Raw genomic sequence first — 22,515 nt, 5'->3', positions numbered from 1 at the left:
TCGGAGAGGACATTGTGAACTCAAACCAGGTTAGCCGATATGGTATTTCATGCGAAGTTCATCGAAATGGAGCCTCAGAGTGTGTATGTGTTGCTGGGAACAGATGAGACGGAAAATCGACTGGCACCAGTACTGGAATCTATGTAATCTCCATATATTTGGTTCCGCGTACCAAGCGGGGCGATTGAAAGAACGAACGCTGCCTGAGTTTCCGGAAAGTCGAGGAGATTGTTGTGGTTCTACGATTCTGAAACCCCGCAGGCAGACCTGACATCATGGCGGCCAATTTCACTGGTAGGCATGATGGCCTGGAACTCGGACCTCCGCACGTGTAACGAGCTGGACTATTTTTAGCGGAGAATGTTTAACATCCCTCAATATTGGGACTGAAGAGAACTGTCTGCTATTATAGCTTCTCTAGCTAGGTAACTCCATATACAATCTTTAGGTAAGGTGCCGTGACTCTATACTGATCCGTCTATGTAGGTATATATAACACTTGACCCAGAATACTGCCAAGGACCAAGTTCGAATAAGAAAGCAGGAAAACAAAGAATGCCAAATGTATGGACATTACCTCTCACTCTTTACAACCTGGCGCTCAAAACCGCCTGACTCGCCCCACCGCCGCTCACTCCGGATGATGCATCACATATGGTTGGTTTGCTGTTAAGAAAGGAAAGAAAAGAATTCCACCGAATTAATAACTGACAAAGAAAAAGCGGAGGGAATCAATAGGTCGTATTTACCGTTCAATGTAAGAAGGGATATCCTCAACAGACATAGTACCTTTCAGGATCCCTATATCCCGTTAGTGAGATCCTGAAGTATCCAGATACGGAAAGATACTCACGATAAACAGCAGTAAGCAAGGGGAATTCTTCCTCAAGACCTTGCTTCTTGAGGAAACTGTTGACTTCGATCGCTGTCAAAGTGCCCTGAAGCTTTTGGCCATTGAGAACGGTCTCCTCAATCTTTTCAATCGGCTGCTTTCTTTCAACGCTGAGCTTCGCGCAGCGGAAATTGCGTCCTCCGCTGCAACTGGTGATCAAATCGGCAACGCCAGCACTCTCTTCGGTGAAAGTCCGAGGTTCGAAGGTTGCACCAAAGAACCTCTCCCCAAACCTGACCATCTCCAATAAACCCACGCGCATGACGGCAGCTTTAGCATTGTCACCCCATCCCATGCCATCCACCCACCCAGCTGCAAGGGCAACAACGTTCTTGAGGGCACCTCCAAGGGAAACTCCCGCAACGTCACTCACCACTCGAATATGGAAGTACGGGCGATGGAAAAGGGACTTCAAAACCTCGTGATCAATGGGAGGATACTCAGATGGTAGCGCTTGCAACTTCACGCGCGAGAATTGGCCAGAAACATCACGATGTTCAAAGTGAACCACATCAACAGTAGATGAAGAAGGTGATCGATTAGGAGTGGGGGCTTTAGAATCTAGATGCGGAGGATCGTAAGCAATGCTCGACTCGGACCATTTCTCTTGCGCAACCTCGCTCGCAATATTGGCACCAGAGAGAGCACCGCAGTAAATCCCGAGGATCTTGCCGATGGTTTCCGAGAAAAGACTGATCCCTTCCTCCTGCACATCGACGCCCTTGATGCAGGAAATACCACGAGCATATGGAAGAATCTTCCCTTTGATCTGCTCACAAGTCTTGATGATAAACTGATGGGGGAGGTTAAACACAAGGATGGTGCTGTCCTTGACTGCATCTTCCAAGGAAGGGTTTGCATGCAAATTCGGGGGAAGAGCAATTCCCGGCAGGTATTTAATATTCTCATGGGTCGCATTGATCACACTTGTCAAATTTTGGGGACCCTGGCATAGGGAGGAAGAAGAGCTATAGTGAGGAGAATCCTTGGGGATTTCCACCTTCTCTTCGAATACCCACATCTGAACATCCTTCTCGAAAATTGCAGGGTTACTGGCGGTGTTTTCGGCGACGATTTTGGCAATAGCCGTGCCCCTTCATATCCGTAAATGTTAGCACAATCACCACCGGCCGGGAAGAGAACAAGAGCAGTGTCTTAGATAATTTACCAGTTTCCAGAGCCTATCACAGTAACCTTGTGCTTGCGCTGGTACGGTGTAAGAGAGTCCATGATGGCCACGTTGTCCATCAAATCGGGATGAGACCTTGGAAGTGAAGAAGAAAACAAACAGGATCCTGCGAAACTTGAGAGTTTAAGGGTGTTCGAGCTGCTTGATTCCGACCAGGATTTCCTTATGATTTGAGAAGAAACAAATCCTCGTAGTACGGGGAACCGAGGTAGAAACACAGCACGCGAGCAAGGGAGGCGGTTCGGGAGAGATAAAAGGCGCACTGGAGAAATCATCCACGGAGCACTGTAAATAGGACGGGTGAGCCCAGGTTCCGAGTGGTTCTCTGATGTAAAAGCAAGATAAAACAGTGGGTTTGATACCCGTGAATGTGGATCTTCTGGTCCCGAGAAGAAAACTAAAAGGATAGACGGCGGTGGAAGGAAGGCGATCAGGTTTTGGTCTGCAGGGATGAACCCCACTCTGGTTTTCGTCTAGTCTAGCGTCTCTCCCATGTAAGTAACCATTGGGAATGAATGTCTTATCTTCCGGCCCAAGAGGAACCAACGAACGGCGTTCCGAAGCCGAGAGATGGTAGAGGAGGAACTCAGCCCGGTCGGGGCGATCATGTGGGCGGTGAGCTGCAGGTACTTTGGCTATTCCAGGGCGGGTTTAGCGTCCCGAATCTCGTGCAATCCGAGGCAAAATTATTATCGTGAGCTCGGAATGTGTCTGCAGCGATCAAAAGTACCATTTTTTTGCCACCGTCAGAGAGACCAGTATGGTAAGTCGATTGTATCTTAGCTGGGTGTAATGTTCTGTATACACTTCTACCTTTTTTGGGCTTTTCTTTTTCTTTTTTAACCCATTTCCGAATAGGCACCTATCCGATCGATTAAGAAGCAGACCTCCGTAACGAAGTCTACAGCTGGGAAAGGCACTCTGCCCTCGACCCAGTCTGGCCTCTTTAAGGATCAATTTCAGACGACGAAAAAGGATAAGCGTCAAATCAAGCATAATAGTTTTATGTCAAGGATCGAGAAGAGCTCGCAAAAATCTGCCAAGCGTCGCAGGTCATCCAAAAAACTTGCTGCCAATCTTGAGTCGCTGGCCGACGCTCTACCAGAAGCCGATGAAATAGATGACCCTAAAAACCAAGTCAAAGTTATCAAGCAAACGACTCTTAAGCATAAACCCGGAGCCATGAAACGGAGGGAAAAATTAGAGAGGTTGGAAAGAGATCGTTTTGCAAAGAATATGGCACAGATGTCTGGCATTGAATCGGCTGCAGCAGCAAATGGGGGTTCAGAGAATGGGTCAGGCTCCATTTCAAACAGGTGGGCTGCACTGAGGAACTTCATTTCCCAGACAATGGAACAGCAGCCAGTATTCAAAGAAAATAAGTAAGGAAATTGGATTTCGATAAGCAATACGATACCCCGCTGGTCTCTCATGTCCTTGATGGAGAACACGCTATTATCAACTCGTTGCTGTATCTAGATATTAGTATCACAGCACGCGTGATAGTGGTGCCCACTTGGAGCCCAGGTTTTGGCAGCCCTGTGGTATTGTTGACAAAGCCAGTGGTGTCAGCAAAACCATGGCTATGCAATGCCGGGTATATTTGCCAATGAGACTTCAGAAGGTTGCAGTCATTCTAAGATGGCCGCCCTCCAGTGTTTTACAAGCCAAACATGATCTAGCAGTGACGGTGCGAGCTAGAAAGTGGTGAACATGTTCAATTCTCCAGTACAAGGAAGGCGGTCAGCACTTACATAGTGTTTATCTATCAACAGCTGGCTATGGGGCTGTATCATTTAATACAGACGACAGTTTCATTTACTCGGTTCCTCTCCCTCCTTCCCTCTCTCTATTTATTTAGTTTAATCAAGAATTCAATAGGCTATTATTCCTAGAGTTATCGTGCAGCTAGTTCAACCATATGGAGACTCTACATAAGATCCCCATCGAGATCATGAGAAAGCCCTAGTGATTGCCCGACTATCATGAACATAGCAGAAGGGACCTTATACTAGGAGTATTCTCCCTTTGTTGTTGCATGTACCCATGCGGATATCATCGGCCGATAAACATCACGTGCTGCGGGGAAAGCTACGCATCTTATCAGCTATCGATGATGATTGGGGCGATGCTCTGCTTCTCTAGTTTCTCTCTCTTTCCCAATCCCACCAGATCAAGTTACTTCTAAACTTTGTTTCTCCCCTTCTATCTAGCTTCATCAGTTGTAAATTTGCCGCTGGCCATGCTGCGGCTGCCTCCTTGGCCCCGTGCGCCCCGTTGCGCACCTCATTGTATCCTCCGCTATCGGCGCACGCCACACCCTCGTTTAGTCTATCGCAGCTTATCAAGCTCGTCTTCAGGTTTTCCAACTTCATCGCAGTTTAATCGATCCGATTTTACAAGTCAGCCATGGAGCGGTAGTTATGAGCCGGGTTTACCAACTGCCGGCCCCCTGGGATCTACACCGGCTTTCGGAGCTCCCCAGGTCACACCCAAGACCTTGAAACAGTATCTTGACCAGTTCGTGGTTGGACAAGATCGGGCTAAGAAAATATTGAGTGTCGCTGTATATAATCATTATCAACGTGTGCAGGAACTCCAACGGCGCGAGGAGGAAGCAGCAGAACTCCTGGCAAAACGTGCGCGGAGGGAAGCCATTGAACACCATCCTGTCGAGGGTAATGACAAATTTCCATTCCTCTGGCTCATTATTTACTGAGGATAGCAATAGATGAATTCCCGGGTCAACAGCGAACTACTAGTCTACCTCTCAACCCCCCTTCATCGTCGTCCACAGTTGACCAGCCTGAGCTGGATGCTAGCTCCCCACTCCAACTGGAGAAATCCAATATTCTTTTGCTGGGCCCGTCTGGCGTTGGAAAAACACTCATGGCTAAAACACTAGCTAAAGTGCTGTCGGTTCCTTTCAGCATTTCCGACTGCACGCCGTTTACCCAAGCTGGCTACATTGGAGAGGATGCAGAAGTATGCGTTCACAGGCTTTTGGCGGCATCAAACTACGACGTTGAACAGGCAGAGCGTGGTATCATCGTTTTGGATGAGATAGATAAAATCGCAGCTGCCAAAGTCAGCCATGGTAAAGATGTTAGTGGCGAAGGGGTTCAGCAGGCCCTCCTTAAGATTATCGAGGGTACCACAGTACAGGTACAAGCAAAACAAGAGAGAAACGCCCCCCGTGTGGGGAATGCACCTAATACATATCCCTCGAGTAGTCCGCTGGGGAACTCGCCATATTCACCGTCCAACAGCGGCGGCATGCCACAAAAGGGAGAGGTTTATAATGTGCGCACGGACAATATTTTATTCATATTATCGGGGGCATTTGTCGGGCTAAGCAAGATGATCATGGACCGGATATCGCGCGGGTCAATTGGTTTCGGCCAACCAGTTCGTTCACAATCGGGCCCGGGTGAGCGCTCCATCGAATCTAACCATGTGGACGAACCCGTTCCCATAATTCCCGGGTCGGAAGAAGAAGCTCTGTACAAAAAGCATCTTCCATTCTTCACACCATCCTCATCCGAATCGGTCGACGGGGAACCGACGTATTTCAATGCCCTAGACCTTCTCAACCCGACTGACCTACAAAACTATGGATTTATCCCAGAGCTAGTGGGTCGTGTGCCAGTCACCGCTGCTCTCTCCACGCTATCACAGCCTTTGCTTGTCCGGATTCTCACCGAGCCTCGCAACTCCCTCCAAGCTCAGTACACAACCTTGTTCTCTTTATCGGGCATTGAGCTACGATTCACCACTCCGGCCTTGCACAAAATTGCCGCGAATGCTTTCAAAATGGGAACCGGCGCGCGGGCTCTTCGAACAGAACTCGAGACTATTCTCAGCGACGCCATGTTCGAAACGCCCGGCTCAAGCGTGAAGTTTGTCCTGGTGACAGAAACAGTGGCCTCACGCAATGAAAAGCCCATCTATCTTGCCCGAGGACAAGGCGGACGATTTCACTCCATGATCGCAGCGGAGGAGAGCCAGTGGGAGGAAAGAGTACGTCGCGAAAAGAAGCAAAAAGCTAAAAAGGCCAAGGCTCAGTCTACCTCTGCGCAGGAGCATCCTCCGATCTTGAATTTTCGGGAATACCGAAAACGAGCAGTGGGGTCGTAAGAAGTCGATATATAGCGGGTCTATATCTATATCTTAGGTGTTTGCTTGAGTATGGATGAGCTTAATATCTCATCTTTTAGCACATTTCTCCGGATTATGTACATGAGCGATTGATTGATTTCCAGGCCCAAGTTTATTTGTTCATACCATGTTCAGGATCCTAGTCTAAGCACACTAGTATTATATCCAGTATTTATGTGAATCTACAGCCCCTCGGGCTACGTGACTGATTGTTCCATAATTTGACTTCTTTCTCGAGGAGTCGATACGTGATGTTGTTCCTCGTGTGTACTGAATAATATTTAGGCACGCCCTTGCTCCCATTTTGGTACACAACACCATAAAATACCTGGAAAACTAGGACCCAAGGCACCATTGAAACAGGACGCCATCACGACGATAATGTAATGCATAATCATAAACTTCGTATAGATGTATGAATCACTGATATGGTTGAGGATAGTTATGATTCACGGGGGAAGACACAGACGGTCTAGGCCGAGAACTTGCTTTGGGTGTCTGTGGGGTGTAGGGAGTGGGAGTGTGTTGAGCCTTTTCTTCTGCAGAAGATCCGGGTTTCTGACCCTTCAGTCTGGACCATTGTAGCTCGTAGTCGATTCTGTATGAGAAAATGGAGGATTTGTAGCCGTGCATGATCGCCACATGTTGCCACGTTGTCCATCGTGGCAGTGGCTCGATCCCCGTAATAATGGCAAAACGTCGAAATCGGTGGCGGTTGACAAGGACCCAGCCTGCGAAGAATTCGGCCAGGTTGTCTGCCCTTATTTGCTCACGGGTCAAATCTTTGTTGTGCTCCGTAGGCTTGTCATAAGACGGGAGATCGGGAGAAATGATACTGCTTCCCAGAAGCTCCTCCGTCGAGGCGCTCATATTCCCACTCTCAAGATTACTGAGTTCTGTGATCAATTGGTACATGGTGAACCACCTGGTTCACCCTTATTAGTGTCTGTAAACGAGAGTGACGCATATTGCATCCGTGACAGAGAAAAACTTACACGCCCCGTCTCGCCTCTTGCTTCGACATTTGCTCCTGTATCCATTTTAAGATATTTGGACGCAACATAAGTCGCCAAGTCCCAGGAAATCTCTCGCGAGATTTGTCCAGGAACCAGGAAAGAAAGGCGAGAGTTTTTTCTGGTTTTTGGAACATTAAATCTTCCGTGACCAAGAAAACAGTTCCGTGAGGGAATATGCGCTGAAAGTGTGCTGGGTGGTCGGAATATGCGTGAGGGTTGTCTAGAGAGAAACTCCAAAAGCTTGTATTACCTTTCTGCAGAAGGGTGTTAAGCGCCGGTATGGAGGAGTAATCGGTAAAGCTTTCGTGAAACTGCTCAATTGTTAATACTAGTAAAGCGAGCTCGGAACAAAAGGACCCACCAGCGCTACCCCTCGCTCCATCAATATGAGTGTCTCCCAATCTTTGGGTTGATGACTAGAATATGTTTGGGTGGTATGTTTTTGCAGAAACACCATCAAGATCTCACATTGTTCGTTACACTGTTTATCTGGGTTCCCAGAGTCACCTGGGTACATGACATAGAATCCTGCTGTTTTCTTTGAATCGAGCAATGTTTCAAAGGTCACTCCATATTGGACATCAAACCATGCATCCAAATCAAAATCTGAAGCAGACAGGCCAGGGGGGGTGCTCTCTTCATTGGTAGGGCCAGAAGTGGTCAGAGGGAGTTGAGCGGGCTGGTCTAGATCCATTGGTTCACCAATATCCACTGACGCGTTCTCAGCGGTTGGTAACGAAGGGCCTTCTATATGCGATGCTTCCTGTGCTTCATTTCGTTCGGTTTCGATGGTGGATTGGTTATGGGAGGTTTGTTCCTGGGGAAACGGCGGATTTGGAACTTCCACACTGATGGTATCATCATGATCATTGGCCCCATCTTGGGTAGTTCGAAAGCGTTCCACTCGGTTCCTGACATCAATGCGTTCCAGGCTTGCAGAACTGAGAGGCGGCCTTGCCGATGTGTTCGTATTAGTCCACTGTTTCCTTTGAGGATAAAAAGAGGGCCGCAAATGAGGCTTGAAAGCGCTCCTCACAGAGAGGTAGAGAAAGACATCAGATCTCCTTCTAAGGTTATCTTGGAGAAAACTAAAGTCCGCTGAGTCAGGGGGGTAAGCAAGCAGGATGTTTTGTGGTTCTCTCTCAGGAAAAGACACCGCCAAGAGCCTTCTTTGTCGAAGATCTCGCGCCATTCTGTAGATATTTGGTTCCGTGTCATCAAACCCTTCAATCCATCCGGAATCATAGTAAAAATTTTTCTGCTATATAATCGATCTCTATTAGCCACCAAGGCGACGGAAAAGCGGGGCTAAGTAGTTGGAAGAAGTAGTGCCTTGAGCATGTTACTTACGTTTTGGCATAGCTGCTCGTAATCGTTGCGGGTGCAAAGTTCTTGAAACCAGATATCTACTCGGTGATTTTTCTTAGATAAAAGGATTCGACCCTTGCTCTCGGCAGAGAGACCACATAATCTGGCTTGGCCGATTTCTTTCTTATCCGGCCCATAGTATATGACGACTAGTACCTCGTCAGGCTTCCAAAACCGCCCATTGCTTGCAAAACGACTTCTAAAACCAGGCTTTCTGGATGGTATACTAGTTTCATTATCCGATATATGGTCCCAGCTGGAGATGGAATTATCCAAGTCCTTGATGGGACTCCCATTCGTATGACTGGAGCTGCGAGTACCAGGCAAGGCGTGAGGAGACGGGTTAAATTCCATAGTCGCAGTCTTGGGGAGATGAATCGAGAGTGCATTAGAGACAGGCGTGTGACCATCTTTTCCCTTCATAGCTTCATCTAATTTCTTCGGCGCAGAAAAACTACTATCGGAACCCAACACTGCTGCGGTGACAGCAGGCGTATGAGCATCGTTTCCTTGCGGTACTTCGCCCAATTTCTCCACGCTGGGAGAGCTACTAACGCTGCCCTTTTTTGCTGCATTAACAACAGATGGACGGTAATCGGCAGGTGTAAACAGCTGCAGCTGGTTGATATCAGGGGCAGGTTCCCACGTCTTTGCCTTCTCATATCTCCGCTTTGTCGACAAGTTGAAAATTTTGTTAGAGTCAGTATTTTGGGTCGTCTTCTTGGCCCGAACTGGCGCCGAGCTGCTACCAAAAAGAACGGGAGGTGGCTTCAGAAGTAAAGGATTCGTCGGCGCCCTATTCGATGACACAGATTGGAAAGATGATTTCAAAGAGGGATTGGAGAGCGAGCTATGGCTTTTCGCCGGCATGGAAGGGTGTGGGTTACTTGAGGCTATTTCACCGCCGCTGGCATGACCGCGTTGGGAAATATTGTGGGAACCTCCGAATATCTTAGCATTGACGAGGCTGCTCAGTCGTATCCTTCTTCTTTGTGATTCTCGTTTGTTCCTCCTCTCGGCCTTGGCCTTTTCGCGATCATCCTGTTCACGCTGCCACTGGACGTGATCAAACGGGTCCAGTCTGCCTTCTTTAATCGCTTTTTTCTTTTCGGACCATTCCACTAGGGTCAGGTGAGTATTGAAGCACTCTTCTGGCTCCCAAGAACACCTGTCAAGAGGATAATTAGCCCATTTTACCAGGTATAGCATCCCATCGCGTGACTCCTTCTCGGCAAGAATCTCCTCCACTTCGTAATCCGACTGTGGTTCACTCGATAGAGTGGAGGTGGTGGAAATGTCATCATCATCGTCCGCTGCAGCTACCGCCACGGAGGCCATCGTCCTTTCCTACCATGGGCCTGGCATTCGCTGCTGCTGCTGCTGCTGCTGCTGCTGTTGCTCCTGCAGGCGGAGATGAAGGATGTTTTGGCTTTGTTGCGAATGGTGGGGTGGCACGTGACTGTGCTAGTCCAAAAAGGGGAGCCACTCGGGAATCGGTCCAGGAGAGGCGTCCATCCTATTATCTGGATATCCCTCCTATCCTCCCTCTCCGTGAACACCTGCTTGCGCTGTGAGTCCGTTCCCGTTGTTCCTCTTCCCCTCGGTACCGCCGCTGGACTTGACATGCTTCCTTCTCTCAGCATACTGATAATCCTGCGTTTCTCCTAGACCCGAGTTGAATGCACACTGTTGTTGGCTTTGCTTGAATCGCCGGTCTCTAATCAGCCACGTTGAAACACCCTCCAAGCCCCAATTTCTCGACCTTTATCTGGGCTTCCCAAGCTCTTCCCACTACCCCTCATGGCTAACGACGAGTATGATGTAAGTGAACCCCTTGGGCATTTCGTCGCTTGACTGGCAAGGCCTTACAAACTAATTCCATTATCTCGTAGTTTCTCTTCAAAGGTAAAGTCGCCACTTTTCCCCGGCGCAGTCGCCGCAAGGCTCGTCCGTTCGATAAGCCATACCATGATGAACGTGGCAACTAACTTGCGCTGGCTCTTCTCGCATACAGTGGTGCTTATTGGAGATTCTGGTGTTGGAAAATCCAACCTTTTGAGCCGATTTACCCGTAATGAATTCAACCTCGACTCCAAGTCGACCATTGGTGTTGAATTCGCAACCCGCTCCATCCAGGTTGATTCCAAGACGATCAAGGCACAGATCTGGGATACGGCCGGTCAGGAACGTTATCGCGCCATCACCTCGGCCTACTACCGTGGTGCTGTCGGCGCCCTTCTCGTCTACGACATTAGCAAGCATCAGACCTACGATAACGTCAATCGGTGGTTGAAGGAACTCCGCGATCACGCCGATTCCAACATCGTCATCATGCTGGTAGGAAACAAGAGTGATCTGAGACACCTGCGGGCTGTGCCCACAGAGGAAGCCAAGCAGTTTGCGAGTACGTTGCACTGTTTCGTGATGAGATGATCCCTGCATGCTAATGACCCCAGGCGAGAACAACCTTTCCTTTATCGAGACCTCTGCCCTTGATGCAAGCAACGTTGAACTCGCCTTTCAGAACATCCTCACAGGTTAGTTCATCCCTCCAATGTGTCTTCAAGTCGTTCCCGTATGGCTCACGTCTTCCAGAAATCTACCGTATTGTTTCCAGCAAAGCCATCGACGGTGGAGATTCGGGCCAGGCCGACGTCGGCGAGCGTCGTCCGGTGGTTATTAACCCATCGCAGGGTCCTGAGGCAAAGCAGGGTTGCTGTTAAACCGGAGATAAATCGAATAATAAAAAGAGTGATTGCTGTTAGAGGGGACGGCCATGCCCAATCGCAACGATTTTTATATTTGTGATGTGATACTTGAATGGTCTGGATCTTTCTTTTTGTCTGTTGCTTAGCCTCCACGGTGATGATACACAAGAGGGACGTTGTTGGGAACGGCATACAGGGAAATCGGGTGGCGATTCATGTTGGACATTACACCTTCCCGGATTCTTTATTTTGTCGGCTCATTTTTTTTTTTTTTTTCCTCCTTTTCTTTCTATAATTTGGTTTGTTTTCACCATTCTAGCTCATGAAATTGATTTCCCTTGATACTACCCCCTTTTACTCCCTTTTGCCCCCTCTTCTCTCTATTGATATCGAATATGCCCCTTCTTACCCCTGAAGTTCTGTTTTCTTCTCCCACTTGACAATTGTCCATACTAATCTCAAGCTGTAGCTTGGGTTGACTCCTTTGTGGCACGCATCCCGTTACAGTGGCTATGTGGTTCTTACGCCGTTAATGTTGACATGGTTATGATAAACGGACAGCTTTCATCATCAGAGTACTGTAGTTAATTAGTTCCAGTGGCCGAATGACAGTTTAGCCCCTGCATCATAAGTAGTCTTCTGACTAACATACTGCCCTCGATCCTTCGAACCTACGGAGTATCGTTATTGTTATTAAATTTGCATTTCCGGTACCAACGGCCTGGAAAATGGACTGACCCAACTCAGTGAAAAACCACTCCGTAGAAGGGTAGAAATACTCCGTACTAAGATGGGCATGAGTTCGAGCGGCCCACTTTCCCAAGCAGTGGGGAGCTTAGCCCCACGACATCACGTTTGTGAGCCGCGTACAGATTATTTCACGCACAGTAAGATCACATACGAAAGTCTAGATACCTAGTAGATAGTCAACCCGAGGAATAGGCAGGTAAGATGGGGTGGGACTGACAATTTTCTCAGATCCAAAGAGCACACCCCGTCTGGCAACAGACCCTATCTGACTACGTGCTGTAGAGGACATCACAAGAGTCAAGACCTCGTTGCCTACCTAGACCTTACCTAGGTAGGTACTTAAGGATATCTACTAATCTGTACGGTATCTGTACGGTAACATCAAGGTGTCCCCACAGCCCTAGACTCAGCACTAGAGAATCCACCAGGATAAGTTGAGCCCTCGAATTCTCGACTAGCAGTGCGGTTTAGCTCGGGGGATCGGGGTTTACTGCACAGTACCTTAAGGTAGTCCGTACGGAGGTAGGGGAAATAATACCAGTCCTTACAGGTAGGTATCCATCCATCCTCCGCTACGGTCCGTCCAATATGGCGGGATTTGCTGCGCTGTTGAAGTATTCTATGTCGCTGTCGCTGTTTATTCAATGTTTTCTCCGTACTCCTTAGTGTAGGGGAGTTATTATCAGGTTGCATGGGGCTACGGATCAGATTAATAGCACTCTTGACAGATAACTGCCACTAAATTAATCACTTTGGATTATTACTCTAATAGTATGCTCTTGACTAGACCCTAGTCACTCCTTGATACCGTTTTCATCCGGCGTCTCCATACTCCCATTCCATTACAGCTAATCCAACACAATTCCCAGATCTCGGTCTTCTATGGACGCTCTAAACTCTTCCACGTCATCCCCCCTCTCATTCATGACCCATTCGAGCGTATCCCCAAAAGTCTCGCCGTTGTCTCGGAACCACTCCCCAAGGGAATGAACATACATCTCCACGTGTTCCTTGAGCGGCGCATGTTTACGCAGCCACACGATTTGACCGGGGTCAAGCTTCATCATATCTTGCACAACGTAATAATGTGGGATTTCATCGCCCCAGCCTTCGAATCCAGGGTCATGGTAGAAGTCATTCCGGAACATGGATCGGTATTTAGCAGGCAATTCGCTGAAATTGCCCGGATGGGTGGTATGGAAATACTGATCAAAGGTAGTTACGCCATTGTCAAAGGCGGGAGGAGCATTGTTGGCAGGGTAATTCAGGTGGATATTGAAAGTCAACTGATGATTGCTTTCAGGAAACCGCTTGCGGAACTTGCGCTGGATTGTCCCATTGCTCGGGCATATATGATTCTGCACGACATCACGGATGATCATGCGCAGGTCCTCAATCTCAGCCAAATCCATCGTAGACCAGTTGTGTAGAAGTTGGGCACGTTCAGCAACAACATGCCGCAGGTTACGAACGAATCGGTCATGCAGGCGGTTGTGAAAAGCACGATGGTAAAGCCAGAAACGATAAACAGCACGGCGCAGCCGGAATCGTTCATCATCGGTCAGGGAACGTCGGTTCTCATAATCCGCCTTCCATTTCTTGACGGGATAAATTGTCTCCCATTTCTGCGCTACTCGCCCAATTGCAACGATCTGTTTAAAAAGTGAATCCGACATAGGAGGAGACCGGAAAAGGTGAGCTGGTTGGCTTGCATTCTGCGTCACGATCTGTAAAATCTCATGTAGAGGACCAAACTCGAGCTCGGCAATATGGGCGAGAATTGGTGGTTTGTTAGATAGGTTAAAAACATGGTGAAGTCGTCGACAGGTAGAAGACAAGTTCAATACATCCGATAGAGTATTACAAGAGCGAAATATGTGGAGCAACAGCTCCGTTGCCAGTAGATCGAAAGACATTATTGCTGTATGGTTCATACATTGATTAGCTAGGTATATCGATGAAACTGGCGCTTTTTTCGCAAAGACACGAACCTTAGAGGCGATGCTGTAGTAGGTTCAAGTGTTTAAAAGTTAAGATAGTCTGCCGTTAGATCGATGAGTCTAGACGAATATTACTCGAAGACAGCGTCGCTGACGCAGGGCATCAGCAGCGCGGCCACAGTGACAGATGGGTCTAAGTTGAGATCCCTCTTTTGGGGCTGCTCAGATCTCTAATCAATGCGAAAGGCATTTTGGAAGGAGCTTTACTGATCCCAAAGAGCCACAATAGGCGGGACAGCAATAATGGTGCCATGATAGATAGTTAATGGGATATGGAGAGCGCGCTCCGCGGCGGGATGACCCTTTAACTAACGAACGTTAACTTTAACTAAGTTAACTGTACAGTCTGCTTATGTAAGAATAATCATCCCTTGCTCGTTCTAAGGGGCCTTGTGCAGCGATTGCTCCACTGACGCCTTCAGATTGTAAGGAATGCCAGATGCATGCTGAGTTGAGGCTGGAGCCTTCAATTTTCTGGCCTACTTTATGTTCTTGTGTGGTCTTTGTCGCGTAAGATACCGGTATACCATGAAAAGGAAAATCAAGGAATCAAGGTGATTTTTTAAATATTTCTTTCTTCTACTTTGACTCTAATTTCTGCTCTACTTCCTTGCTTGCAGTTATGCTTATATCTAATAGCATTCGGTATGAGGATTTTTAAGTACCAACTATTTCATTCTGTCAATATATCAGAAGAGTTATCTGGCTATCTAGAGCCTTGGTCCCTTTTTAGTCCAGTGGAATTTTATCGATGAATTCTGAATAAAGACCAGCTACATATATAGCACCCGCAATATTGAAGTAAAGGAAATCCAACCTACCAACTTCGAGAATCCAGTCATTAGGATCGAAACTTAAGTGATTATTGGCCCCAAGAACGGCATACTGTGATGGTTTGGTTGTCTCTGTGCTAGTAGAGATAAAACCACTTGACCATATAAAAAGGTACAAGAGGTGACTGATCGACAGATCAGTCGCATCTAATTAGCGTCCTGTATAGTAGCGAAGGCCTTAGTCTGAGCACCATACTGGACTTAACATGTGACACATACAGGGGAAGAATGGGAACAAGAGCATCACAAGAAGAAACCCTACCCCAGGCTCGCTCGTTAGCGGTCATTAGGCTGACTGGTCAAGAACTTAAGCATCAGGCCTTCTTTGGACTGATCGCTTTCGAGGCACATTTTCCTGACCGGTTCTTTTGCTGGAGAGATATATTTCAATATAAATAATACCGTTCAGCCACAAAAAGTACCATTGGCTCTTTGTGAGCATTTTGGTATTATCATGTTTATCGCGCATATTTCCGACATTGTAATAATTATGACCCGCGGTTTGGAAGACGAGGCTGGGCAACTTGGATGCACAGGAGTTTGATAGAGCGAATTCTGGTGAGTTTCATGTATACAATGAGAAAGTATCATTAACCGAGTCAAAGGCTAGACCGATATGTCGCGGTACTCCACATACCCAAGTCATCAAGTTCATAAGTTCCTCTATTGAAAGAGGCTCATCAGTGATTTGACATATATCCATTAATTTATAAAGCCGGCCCAACAGTATATCTATATCGTGAACTGAGTGACTAAGGGTTGAGATAGTATCCCTGCATCAACCACATATACATTCTCCAGGATATCAAGTAGAATAACACCTAAGGCAGAAACAGACATAATAAAATAAAACACGCAGTGAAAGAACCCGGCTATGCGAAGAGTTTCTTGTTGTCTAGCGCATCTGGTTTACGTTCACCTTCGCCTAATCCCAACGTTGACCTCTTTGTCAAACGGTCTGTCTCCACGTCTCGACGCTTAGCGTAGCGTCCTGCCTTGCTCATGCGAATCTCACTGCGAACTTGGTTCGGGCTGACATATTCCTTGTTCTCGTAGATGACAGGACCACCGAAGCTGCCTTCCAGGATGACAATAGGTGTGAGGACGAAACGGGGGCCAATCTCGACAAGAGAAATCTCCGGTAGACCACCCTTACTCTTTGGGGCAGGGTTAGCTTCCTCACCATCCTTCGTTTTCTTGCCTTCACCCTCCGACTCTCTGATTTCGTAAACACGAATCCAAATCTTGCCGTCGACGCCGAACACACCGATGATGCGATCAACAAAAGGTTTCATTCCCTTGACACCACGCTTGGGCACGCAGAACACTCCGCGGAGCATCTCCCGGACCAACCCCCGGTACTCGTTCCCAGGCTTGCTCATTTCCGGACCATTCTCATCGAAGGACCGGTCGAAAACGACGATACCCCGGCCACCCTTCAAGCAGTTACCGCTGAATCCAGCATTCAATTCGCCCATTGTGTGCAAGTTGTTAACGTGGAATTTTAACGTCGGTCCGTTGGGAGGGCGAGAAAGCCAGAGGTAGAGATCTTGACCACGCTTGCGAGCCTCAAGGAAGAAGATCACGTTGCACGAGTGGAGATCGGCGAGGGAATTCAAGAGTAGATTATAACCAGTAGTCTTTTTCTTAGTATCCAATTTTGTTTCTTTGATAGTATGAGGGAGCAGAGAAGCAAGGTCCGCGAGCAAATGTCGATGGCTGTAAAAAAAAAAACAAAAAACCGAAGATAATTAGCAATGATCAATTTCAATTCCTTTCATAAGCCAGTTTAAGATAGATCATACCGATGGGTAACACCTCTGGAAGTCAGCATGAGTACACGAGTCTTCGGCATGAATCCGGCGGCCAGCTGCTTCTTAGCTACCTCCATGGTATGTTCCTCTTCGTCTTCGTCACTATCACTGGATTCGTCGGCACTTCCAAGAAAATCTCCCATTTCGACATCTTCTTCATCCTGCTCCTGCTCTTTGGCAAGTTGCCGAGCCTGCTTCTTGGACACTGATTTATATACCGCAGCCATTATGTATTGTGAGGTACGGCGGCTTCAGGGGAAGAGAATTTGTTGGTTATGGAATCGTCCAGCCGAGAGCTTCGATCAAGATAAAAAAAAGTTAAAGTTCTGGCAGAATAATTTTCTTGATACACACCGCCTTCCGCAATCAATTCCTGTCACCTGACTATATCTACACGTCGACACGTGAATTTCCTTGTAGGACCAGAATTGTTATTGTGGATGAATCCAGCACTCGAGTCACCACTAGTTATGTCGCAAATCCACCAGTGGTGCACCAAAATTCTGCTACACCTGTTCGTTTACTATAAATGACTATGTATCATTCAACAAGCCAGCATCAATGGCCCCTATTGACGACTTACATTATTACATATAAAAAAAGAAAAGCAAAAACGACGAAAAAGGGGAAGGGAAATGGTTTCATACGGCTCCAGAGATATGTAATACCCAACGTCTTGAAGAGCAATGATATACCCAGCAGTGATATTGTTTAAGGTAATTCTAAAGCCCTTCCAAGATTTGAGAAGCCTTCTTGTGCAACTTTCATTCCTGCTACCCTATTCGAGAACTTCAGTTTCTGTGAAATATCCCAGTCATCCCGACATATCAGTGCATATAGCATGCCTGCTATGAATGTGTCACCAGCTCCGATAGGGCTTATAAGCATTAGTCAATGAACTAAAAAGGAATGAGTTTCCCACTCACTCGACGACTTTGAAATCCTCCGTCGTATATGCTGGGCTATGAACAAGGCTACCAGTCCTGGTCTCTAGAGCAACAGCACCGTCCTGTCCCCATGTACAGAAGAGCAATGACCTGGAGCGAAATCAGTGTCGATAAATTGTAGAGGTGGGTCTGGGGCCATACGCGTTGCGTGTGAGTAAGGACTGTGTTCGAAGGCATTCTTCAGCCGACCCATATCTGTTCCCCTACATTGTTTCAGTAAATTTTATATAATGGGTTCTTTAGACATGGGAGATTTCTGTACCTGAGCCCAGCTTTTAGAGTAAAAGACTGCATCAGCTTCTGCTGCCAGCTCTTGTAAGCCTGGTCTCCCTGGCTTCTCTACCTCAACGCTGACTCGGACCGATGGGTAGCATTTTCTGAGATAATAGATACAAGCGAGAATCACATCGGGTATACGACCCTACATATAGAACGTCTAGATTAGGAGACCGTAGGAAAAGGTACATGGTTAGTAGCACACCTCAAAATGGAACCATCCAGTCTTTGGTCCTACAACATCTGCAATACGAGCAAATTCATCCACCGTCATTTCCGGTAGCTTGTTATAATTCACAATCGTCCTGCTACCGGAAGACAGGCTTTTGATGATGTAGCTCGAAGCGGGTTCACTGAACTCCTCTCTGTAGATACAATGTTGAAGCCCAACACGGGGTTCAAACGCTGACCGGATCTGCTGAGAAGCAACGGATGATTTCGCTGGCAGCACAGCAACAAGATTTAACGATGTTCCCGTTGTTAACGCATCTTGTCCCGTCAACTGCTGGAGGACCTCGAGACTATTGGGACAATTCCCCCCACGCCGACGTGAGACACTGGAAGCCCGTAGCTTCTCATCTTCGCCTGGATAATGGGAGGTTCTGAAGACGGACGCAATGAGCTAGTGTAGATGAATGACGTTGATAGGGACTGCCACAGACGTTAAGATTGTATCAACATAACATGCCCCGACCGCAACAAAAGACATTGCTACCAGAGAGTACTTCGGTCAAAGTCTGCTGCAGAGATTCAGGTATTAGGAAGTGTTAAATGTTAAAGTGGGAGTAAATTTAATGCTTTTCCATATTGCGCAGAGAGGGGTGATCGGGATTAGTCAGGCCCACATGAGCAATCGACGCGAAAACCAAAATTGAAAATACGGATGGAATAATATTACTGGTGAAGTGTACGGAGTAGTTTATTTCTTACCATCTGGAGCTGCACAACGCATGGCAGGGAGACACCCCACAAAACTATACAAGGCAAGCCTCTGTTCATCCAGCTTGTACACTGAAGGTATGCCAGTCAGGCCTCGTTTTTACGGTTATTGGAATGTCGACGAAGACTTTGATACCAACGCCCTACATTTTTATAAACGAAAGGCTTATGATAACAAACCCGAAAACCGAACCTCCATAAACTTTCATCACCGCTTACATGGAGGACTCCTTTGGTTGACCTCGACAGCAAATGTCTGTAGTCGATCATGAAAGTGATAATTAATAGCATGGCCTTTCTCCCTGCTTCTTCCCCGTCCTGAAAATACCCGTCCAGAATCCCTTCCTCTATATGTGGAAAGGGTTCGGTCTCTATCATTCCGACCCCTCCAGGCAGCATCGTGTCAGCGAGGTTCGGTTCTAGTGGGCCATGGGCTGTCAGTTACTGGAAAAAGTATACCGTTTTTTGACTGACCTAAATCTCCTGCAGGAACAGCTCTAGTTGAATCGTGATGCTGGATAGATGGCGTTCCCGGCTCACAGTGATGCCGGATAACTGGGGTTATGGGAGAAACATCACTAAAATCCGGGGGAGTCATATTCACCCCAGTGATAGTGACTGAATCATAAGAGGCAGAGTCCGATTCAGATTCAGACTCCGACTTAACGCCATTCAGCTGCGCCATCTCTTAGCGGTCTTTCAGAACAGTAGCAGACCGGCTCTTGAGAATGTCGTACCGATCCCTGGACGGAAAAAAAAGCACCTTCGTTAGCTCTTTATAACGACTCGGGGGTATAGACGAGAGCAACCGTACTTAAGCATTTTCACTGTGTGTTTATCGCTCCCCATTATCTCGACAAGTTTATTGAAATCCGGCGACACGTTCATCAGTGAAAAGGCAGCCAATAGGAACTGGTTATCCATGTGCTCGCTCCAATCTGGAGAGGTGCGTTTTAGTTTTCTCCCGTTTTAGGAGTCGAGATCGAGTGTTTCGTCTCGGCATAGCGTATGTTTGACCAGGATCAGGGGTTGTGGAAATATGGAAGAAGGATAATGAGGAAGGATGGATGAGAAAGTGACCTGCGGATCATGAAGAGTTTTATACCAGACAAACGCGAGAGAGTCCACAACCTACGCGTAGAGAAGCGCGTGTAAAACACCAGAATGGAGTGGAGAGGGGAAAAGATAAGACCGTCACTGAGAACTATCGAGGGAAACCAGTAAATAGAGGAAGAAAATACTGAATTGGATCTGTGATTCGTTAAGAACACACCATATTCAGTGTGGCAGAGAGTCTGTACCTTTATCGGGAAGAGGCTGCTGGACTGGGGAGCTCCTGCAGCTATGGTAAGAGAAGCCAATGACCCTGTCTAATGGGAAATTAGGCTCTTGTTCATAAGGGGCATTTTGTGAGAAATCTGTTGCCTTGTGTACTGCAAGGTATGGAGCCATCGCTTTCACTCGCGCGTATCTAGCCGCATAGGCCTAGCTGTGAAAAATGATAGATCCACAGTACAGAAAACGCGGTCTAAAGTATAGAGTACAAAGTACGAGGCAGCTTGTCAAATAAAATATTATGCGGAGTATGGAGTAGACTTAGCGTTCTCTGAAGGGAAACCATGTACTTTCAGCCGGTGGGCCTTTGTTTCTGTGTCTCTCTGTATTCCATATTGTCTCCGCCTGCATAACGCTAGATTTCTGAAATCACTATGCAGCCATTCGCAATTTGTTAGGTACCCACCAGCCAGTAGCTAAATTAGCATTTATTAGACATAGGGTATAGAACATCTATAGATATTTGTTAAGTACTGTAAAATCTTATCAAATACAGTCGGTATCAAATTTGATTGAAAATGGCAGCAGCACATCTGTGTATTGGAAATTTATCAGTATGCGAAGAGGCTGTAGTACAATTACTCCTGAGTACCTAGAAGAAAGAGAGAAGGAAACCATTTGCGTACATCTGTAAGTTTCTTATGTCTCATTCTCTGGTCCAAACAATCTGGGCTTACAATCCCACGTGATGGGGCTAAACCTGAATATTTGGAAAGCAAAGAGAGCTGGATTCCAGATTATTGGCAATGCTCCACAGTGTGTATGCAATAGGGATCCTTGCCGTGCCTCTAAGAAAAATTACACCTTTGTTCTCTTATCCCGTGGATACAAAATGCCATACCAACAACATCCACAGTCTCAAGACAATGCGGCAAGACGATGAGGTTCGTTTGTCTCTCTTTTAGCACGGGCTGAATGCAGTTTCTTTATCTCCGCAAGATTCTGTCTGATTAGGCTGTTATGGCTGTCTCTGTTGCTGGCCGTGGGCTGGATTATATATTGGTGCATTTGTGCAGCAGAGTGCATACTTCTCCATCAACCTTTAGATCCCAGTCGTCCTGGCACTACATTCTCTCTACTCCAGTGCATTTGCTGTATCCTCCCTGAGTTTCTTGCGTTGCAGCCATGAGTACTGTCCGACGCAGTAGGGCCATGCCAACGGACAGCCCGACGGCCAAATTCCTATACACCATCATCAAGCAGCTGGACCTAAAATCCGTACGTCCTATAGTCCCTTGATCCTCCTACCACTAGGTAGCTAACGGAGTCTCTCCTCCAAGATCGACTGGAATCTGGTGGCATCGCAGCTGGACATCTCCAATGGACACGCAGCTCGTATGCGATATTCTCGCTTCAGACAACAGATGGAAGGCATCACGTCCACACCGCGAGCCCCCCGCCCCAAAAAGACCGCGAACAAGTCCAAAGACAGCTCATGGAAGATGGACACTCACAAGGATACGGAGCCAACCGCCTCGCAGCCCAAACCGGAGGTGAAGCAGGAACCTAGGATTGCACCCTACTCGTCGGACCCATACATCAAGGCCGACCCATCCATGCAGCGCATTCCGACCTTAGCGGAGATTCCCCATTTCTCCTCCCCGATGATGATTCCAAATCAGCCACGTCCGCCGTCGTCCGCTTTCCCATATTCGTCGTCTACCGTGGCTCCAGTAGAGCTGAGTAAGTATTCGCCTGCCCAGAGTTTTCCTGGCCGGTCTCCATTAGAATATGAGAATTGTCCTGCTTCTCAGCCGGCGTGGAGCCCTATCAAGACCGAACCGAGGGATCAAATGGGAGTAGGCGATGTGTTGTTCAAGGTGGAGCAGCCTGAGGAGCAGGTGGTGGCCGCACAAGGAAATGAAGTGGAGTATCAAGGGACGAATGTTGCTGGGGTGGATGGGAAAGGAGTGGAGAATCGCGATTAATTAGTTGGTTTCCTCTGTGCTTGCTACATCGACAATAGTACTACTTACAGGTATGCAATTCCACGTCTACTTAGGTATATCAAGCCCACAAACGCATTGATCTTCCTTCCGAGTGTGGTTGTATTTGCTTCATGGGCCATAGCCGACATGGATGGAAGGGGCAATATGACCACTCTATAGATCTCTACTCAAGTAGTCTCTGATTAAATCCATGAGAGAGTGTTCAGAGCAGGCCCCCTTACCAGAATCAGCGTCTCATCCATAGCTCATCGCCCGCGACGACCATCACTGGTAATCACCTGCCCATGTTGACGACATAATCAAGCTGAAAGTAACGTAAACATAAAGCCCTTGGAGTGGTG

At 47.4% G+C, this 22,515-nt stretch overlaps 9 protein-coding genes across 9 annotated transcripts; 4 read left to right on the top strand and 5 right to left on the bottom strand.

The window, feature by feature from the left end:
* Nucleotides 1–745: 745 nt before the first annotated feature.
* On the bottom strand, nt 746–2,122 carry GPD1 (glycerol-3-phosphate dehydrogenase family protein; the record flags this gene model as incomplete). Its single annotated transcript, XM_033574993.1, has 3 exons — nt 746–801; nt 854–1,986; nt 2,061–2,122. The coding sequence occupies 3 exons, from the start codon at nt 2,120–2,122 to the stop codon at nt 746–748; spliced, it is 1,251 nt and encodes a 416-aa protein (XP_033423011.1).
* A 719-nt stretch (nt 2,123–2,841) lies between these two features.
* On the top strand, nt 2,842–3,467 carry ATNIH1004_010417 (FAM207/SLX9 family protein; the record flags this gene model as incomplete). The annotated part of the gene is made up of 2 exons (XM_033574992.1): nt 2,842–2,844; nt 2,940–3,467. 2 exons carry the CDS (start codon nt 2,842–2,844, stop codon nt 3,465–3,467), a joined length of 531 nt encoding a protein of 176 aa, XP_033423010.1.
* An 856-nt stretch (nt 3,468–4,323) lies between these two features.
* Nucleotides 4,324–6,218, top strand: ATNIH1004_010416 (putative ATP-dependent Clp protease; the record flags this gene model as incomplete). Its single annotated transcript, XM_033574991.1, has 2 exons — nt 4,324–4,759; nt 4,813–6,218. The coding sequence occupies 2 exons, from the start codon at nt 4,324–4,326 to the stop codon at nt 6,216–6,218; spliced, it is 1,842 nt and encodes a 613-aa protein (XP_033423009.1).
* A 441-nt stretch (nt 6,219–6,659) lies between these two features.
* Nucleotides 6,660–9,961, bottom strand: ATNIH1004_010415 (putative Chromo domain protein Chp1p; the record flags this gene model as incomplete). The annotated part of the gene is made up of 4 exons (XM_033574990.1): nt 6,660–7,164; nt 7,235–7,566; nt 7,617–8,516; nt 8,606–9,961. The coding sequence occupies 4 exons, from the start codon at nt 9,959–9,961 to the stop codon at nt 6,660–6,662; spliced, it is 3,093 nt and encodes a 1,030-aa protein (XP_033423008.1).
* Nucleotides 9,962–10,423: 462 nt separating this feature from the next.
* On the top strand, nt 10,424–11,346 carry RAB11A (Rab family GTPase; the record flags this gene model as incomplete). The annotated part of the gene is made up of 5 exons (XM_033574989.1): nt 10,424–10,444; nt 10,516–10,570; nt 10,638–11,027; nt 11,080–11,160; nt 11,219–11,346. 5 exons carry the CDS (start codon nt 10,424–10,426, stop codon nt 11,344–11,346), a joined length of 675 nt encoding a protein of 224 aa, XP_033423007.1.
* Nucleotides 11,347–12,929: 1,583 nt separating this feature from the next.
* Nucleotides 12,930–13,757, bottom strand: ATNIH1004_010413 (uncharacterized protein; the record flags this gene model as incomplete). The annotated part of the gene is made up of 1 exon (XM_033574988.1): nt 12,930–13,757. The coding sequence occupies one exon, from the start codon at nt 13,755–13,757 to the stop codon at nt 12,930–12,932; it is 828 nt and encodes a 275-aa protein (XP_033423006.1).
* Nucleotides 13,758–15,786: 2,029 nt separating this feature from the next.
* Nucleotides 15,787–16,955, bottom strand: BRX1 (ribosome biogenesis protein BRX1; the record flags this gene model as incomplete). The annotated part of the gene is made up of 2 exons (XM_033574987.1): nt 15,787–16,633; nt 16,720–16,955. The coding sequence occupies 2 exons, from the start codon at nt 16,953–16,955 to the stop codon at nt 15,787–15,789; spliced, it is 1,083 nt and encodes a 360-aa protein (XP_033423005.1).
* A 484-nt stretch (nt 16,956–17,439) lies between these two features.
* ATNIH1004_010411 (ketohexokinase) lies at nt 17,440–18,660 on the bottom strand (the record flags this gene model as incomplete). The annotated part of the gene is made up of 6 exons (XM_033574986.1): nt 17,440–17,605; nt 17,655–17,765; nt 17,817–17,878; nt 17,938–18,096; nt 18,157–18,553; nt 18,614–18,660. The coding sequence occupies 6 exons, from the start codon at nt 18,658–18,660 to the stop codon at nt 17,440–17,442; spliced, it is 942 nt and encodes a 313-aa protein (XP_033423004.1).
* A 2,690-nt stretch (nt 18,661–21,350) lies between these two features.
* ATNIH1004_010410 (uncharacterized protein) lies at nt 21,351–22,153 on the top strand (the record flags this gene model as incomplete). The annotated part of the gene is made up of 2 exons (XM_033574985.1): nt 21,351–21,443; nt 21,506–22,153. The coding sequence occupies 2 exons, from the start codon at nt 21,351–21,353 to the stop codon at nt 22,151–22,153; spliced, it is 741 nt and encodes a 246-aa protein (XP_033423003.1).
* Nucleotides 22,154–22,515: the final 362 nt, after the last annotated feature.

Source organism: Aspergillus tanneri (genome assembly GCF_003426965.1).
Source record: "Aspergillus tanneri strain NIH1004 chromosome Unknown AapTan_5_pilon_pilon_pilon, whole genome shotgun sequence".
NCBI classification, from domain to species: Eukaryota; Fungi; Ascomycota; class Eurotiomycetes; order Eurotiales; family Aspergillaceae; genus Aspergillus; species Aspergillus tanneri.
Note: the sequence above shows the minus strand (reverse complement) of the source record. Positions and strands in the feature narration are given on the sequence as shown.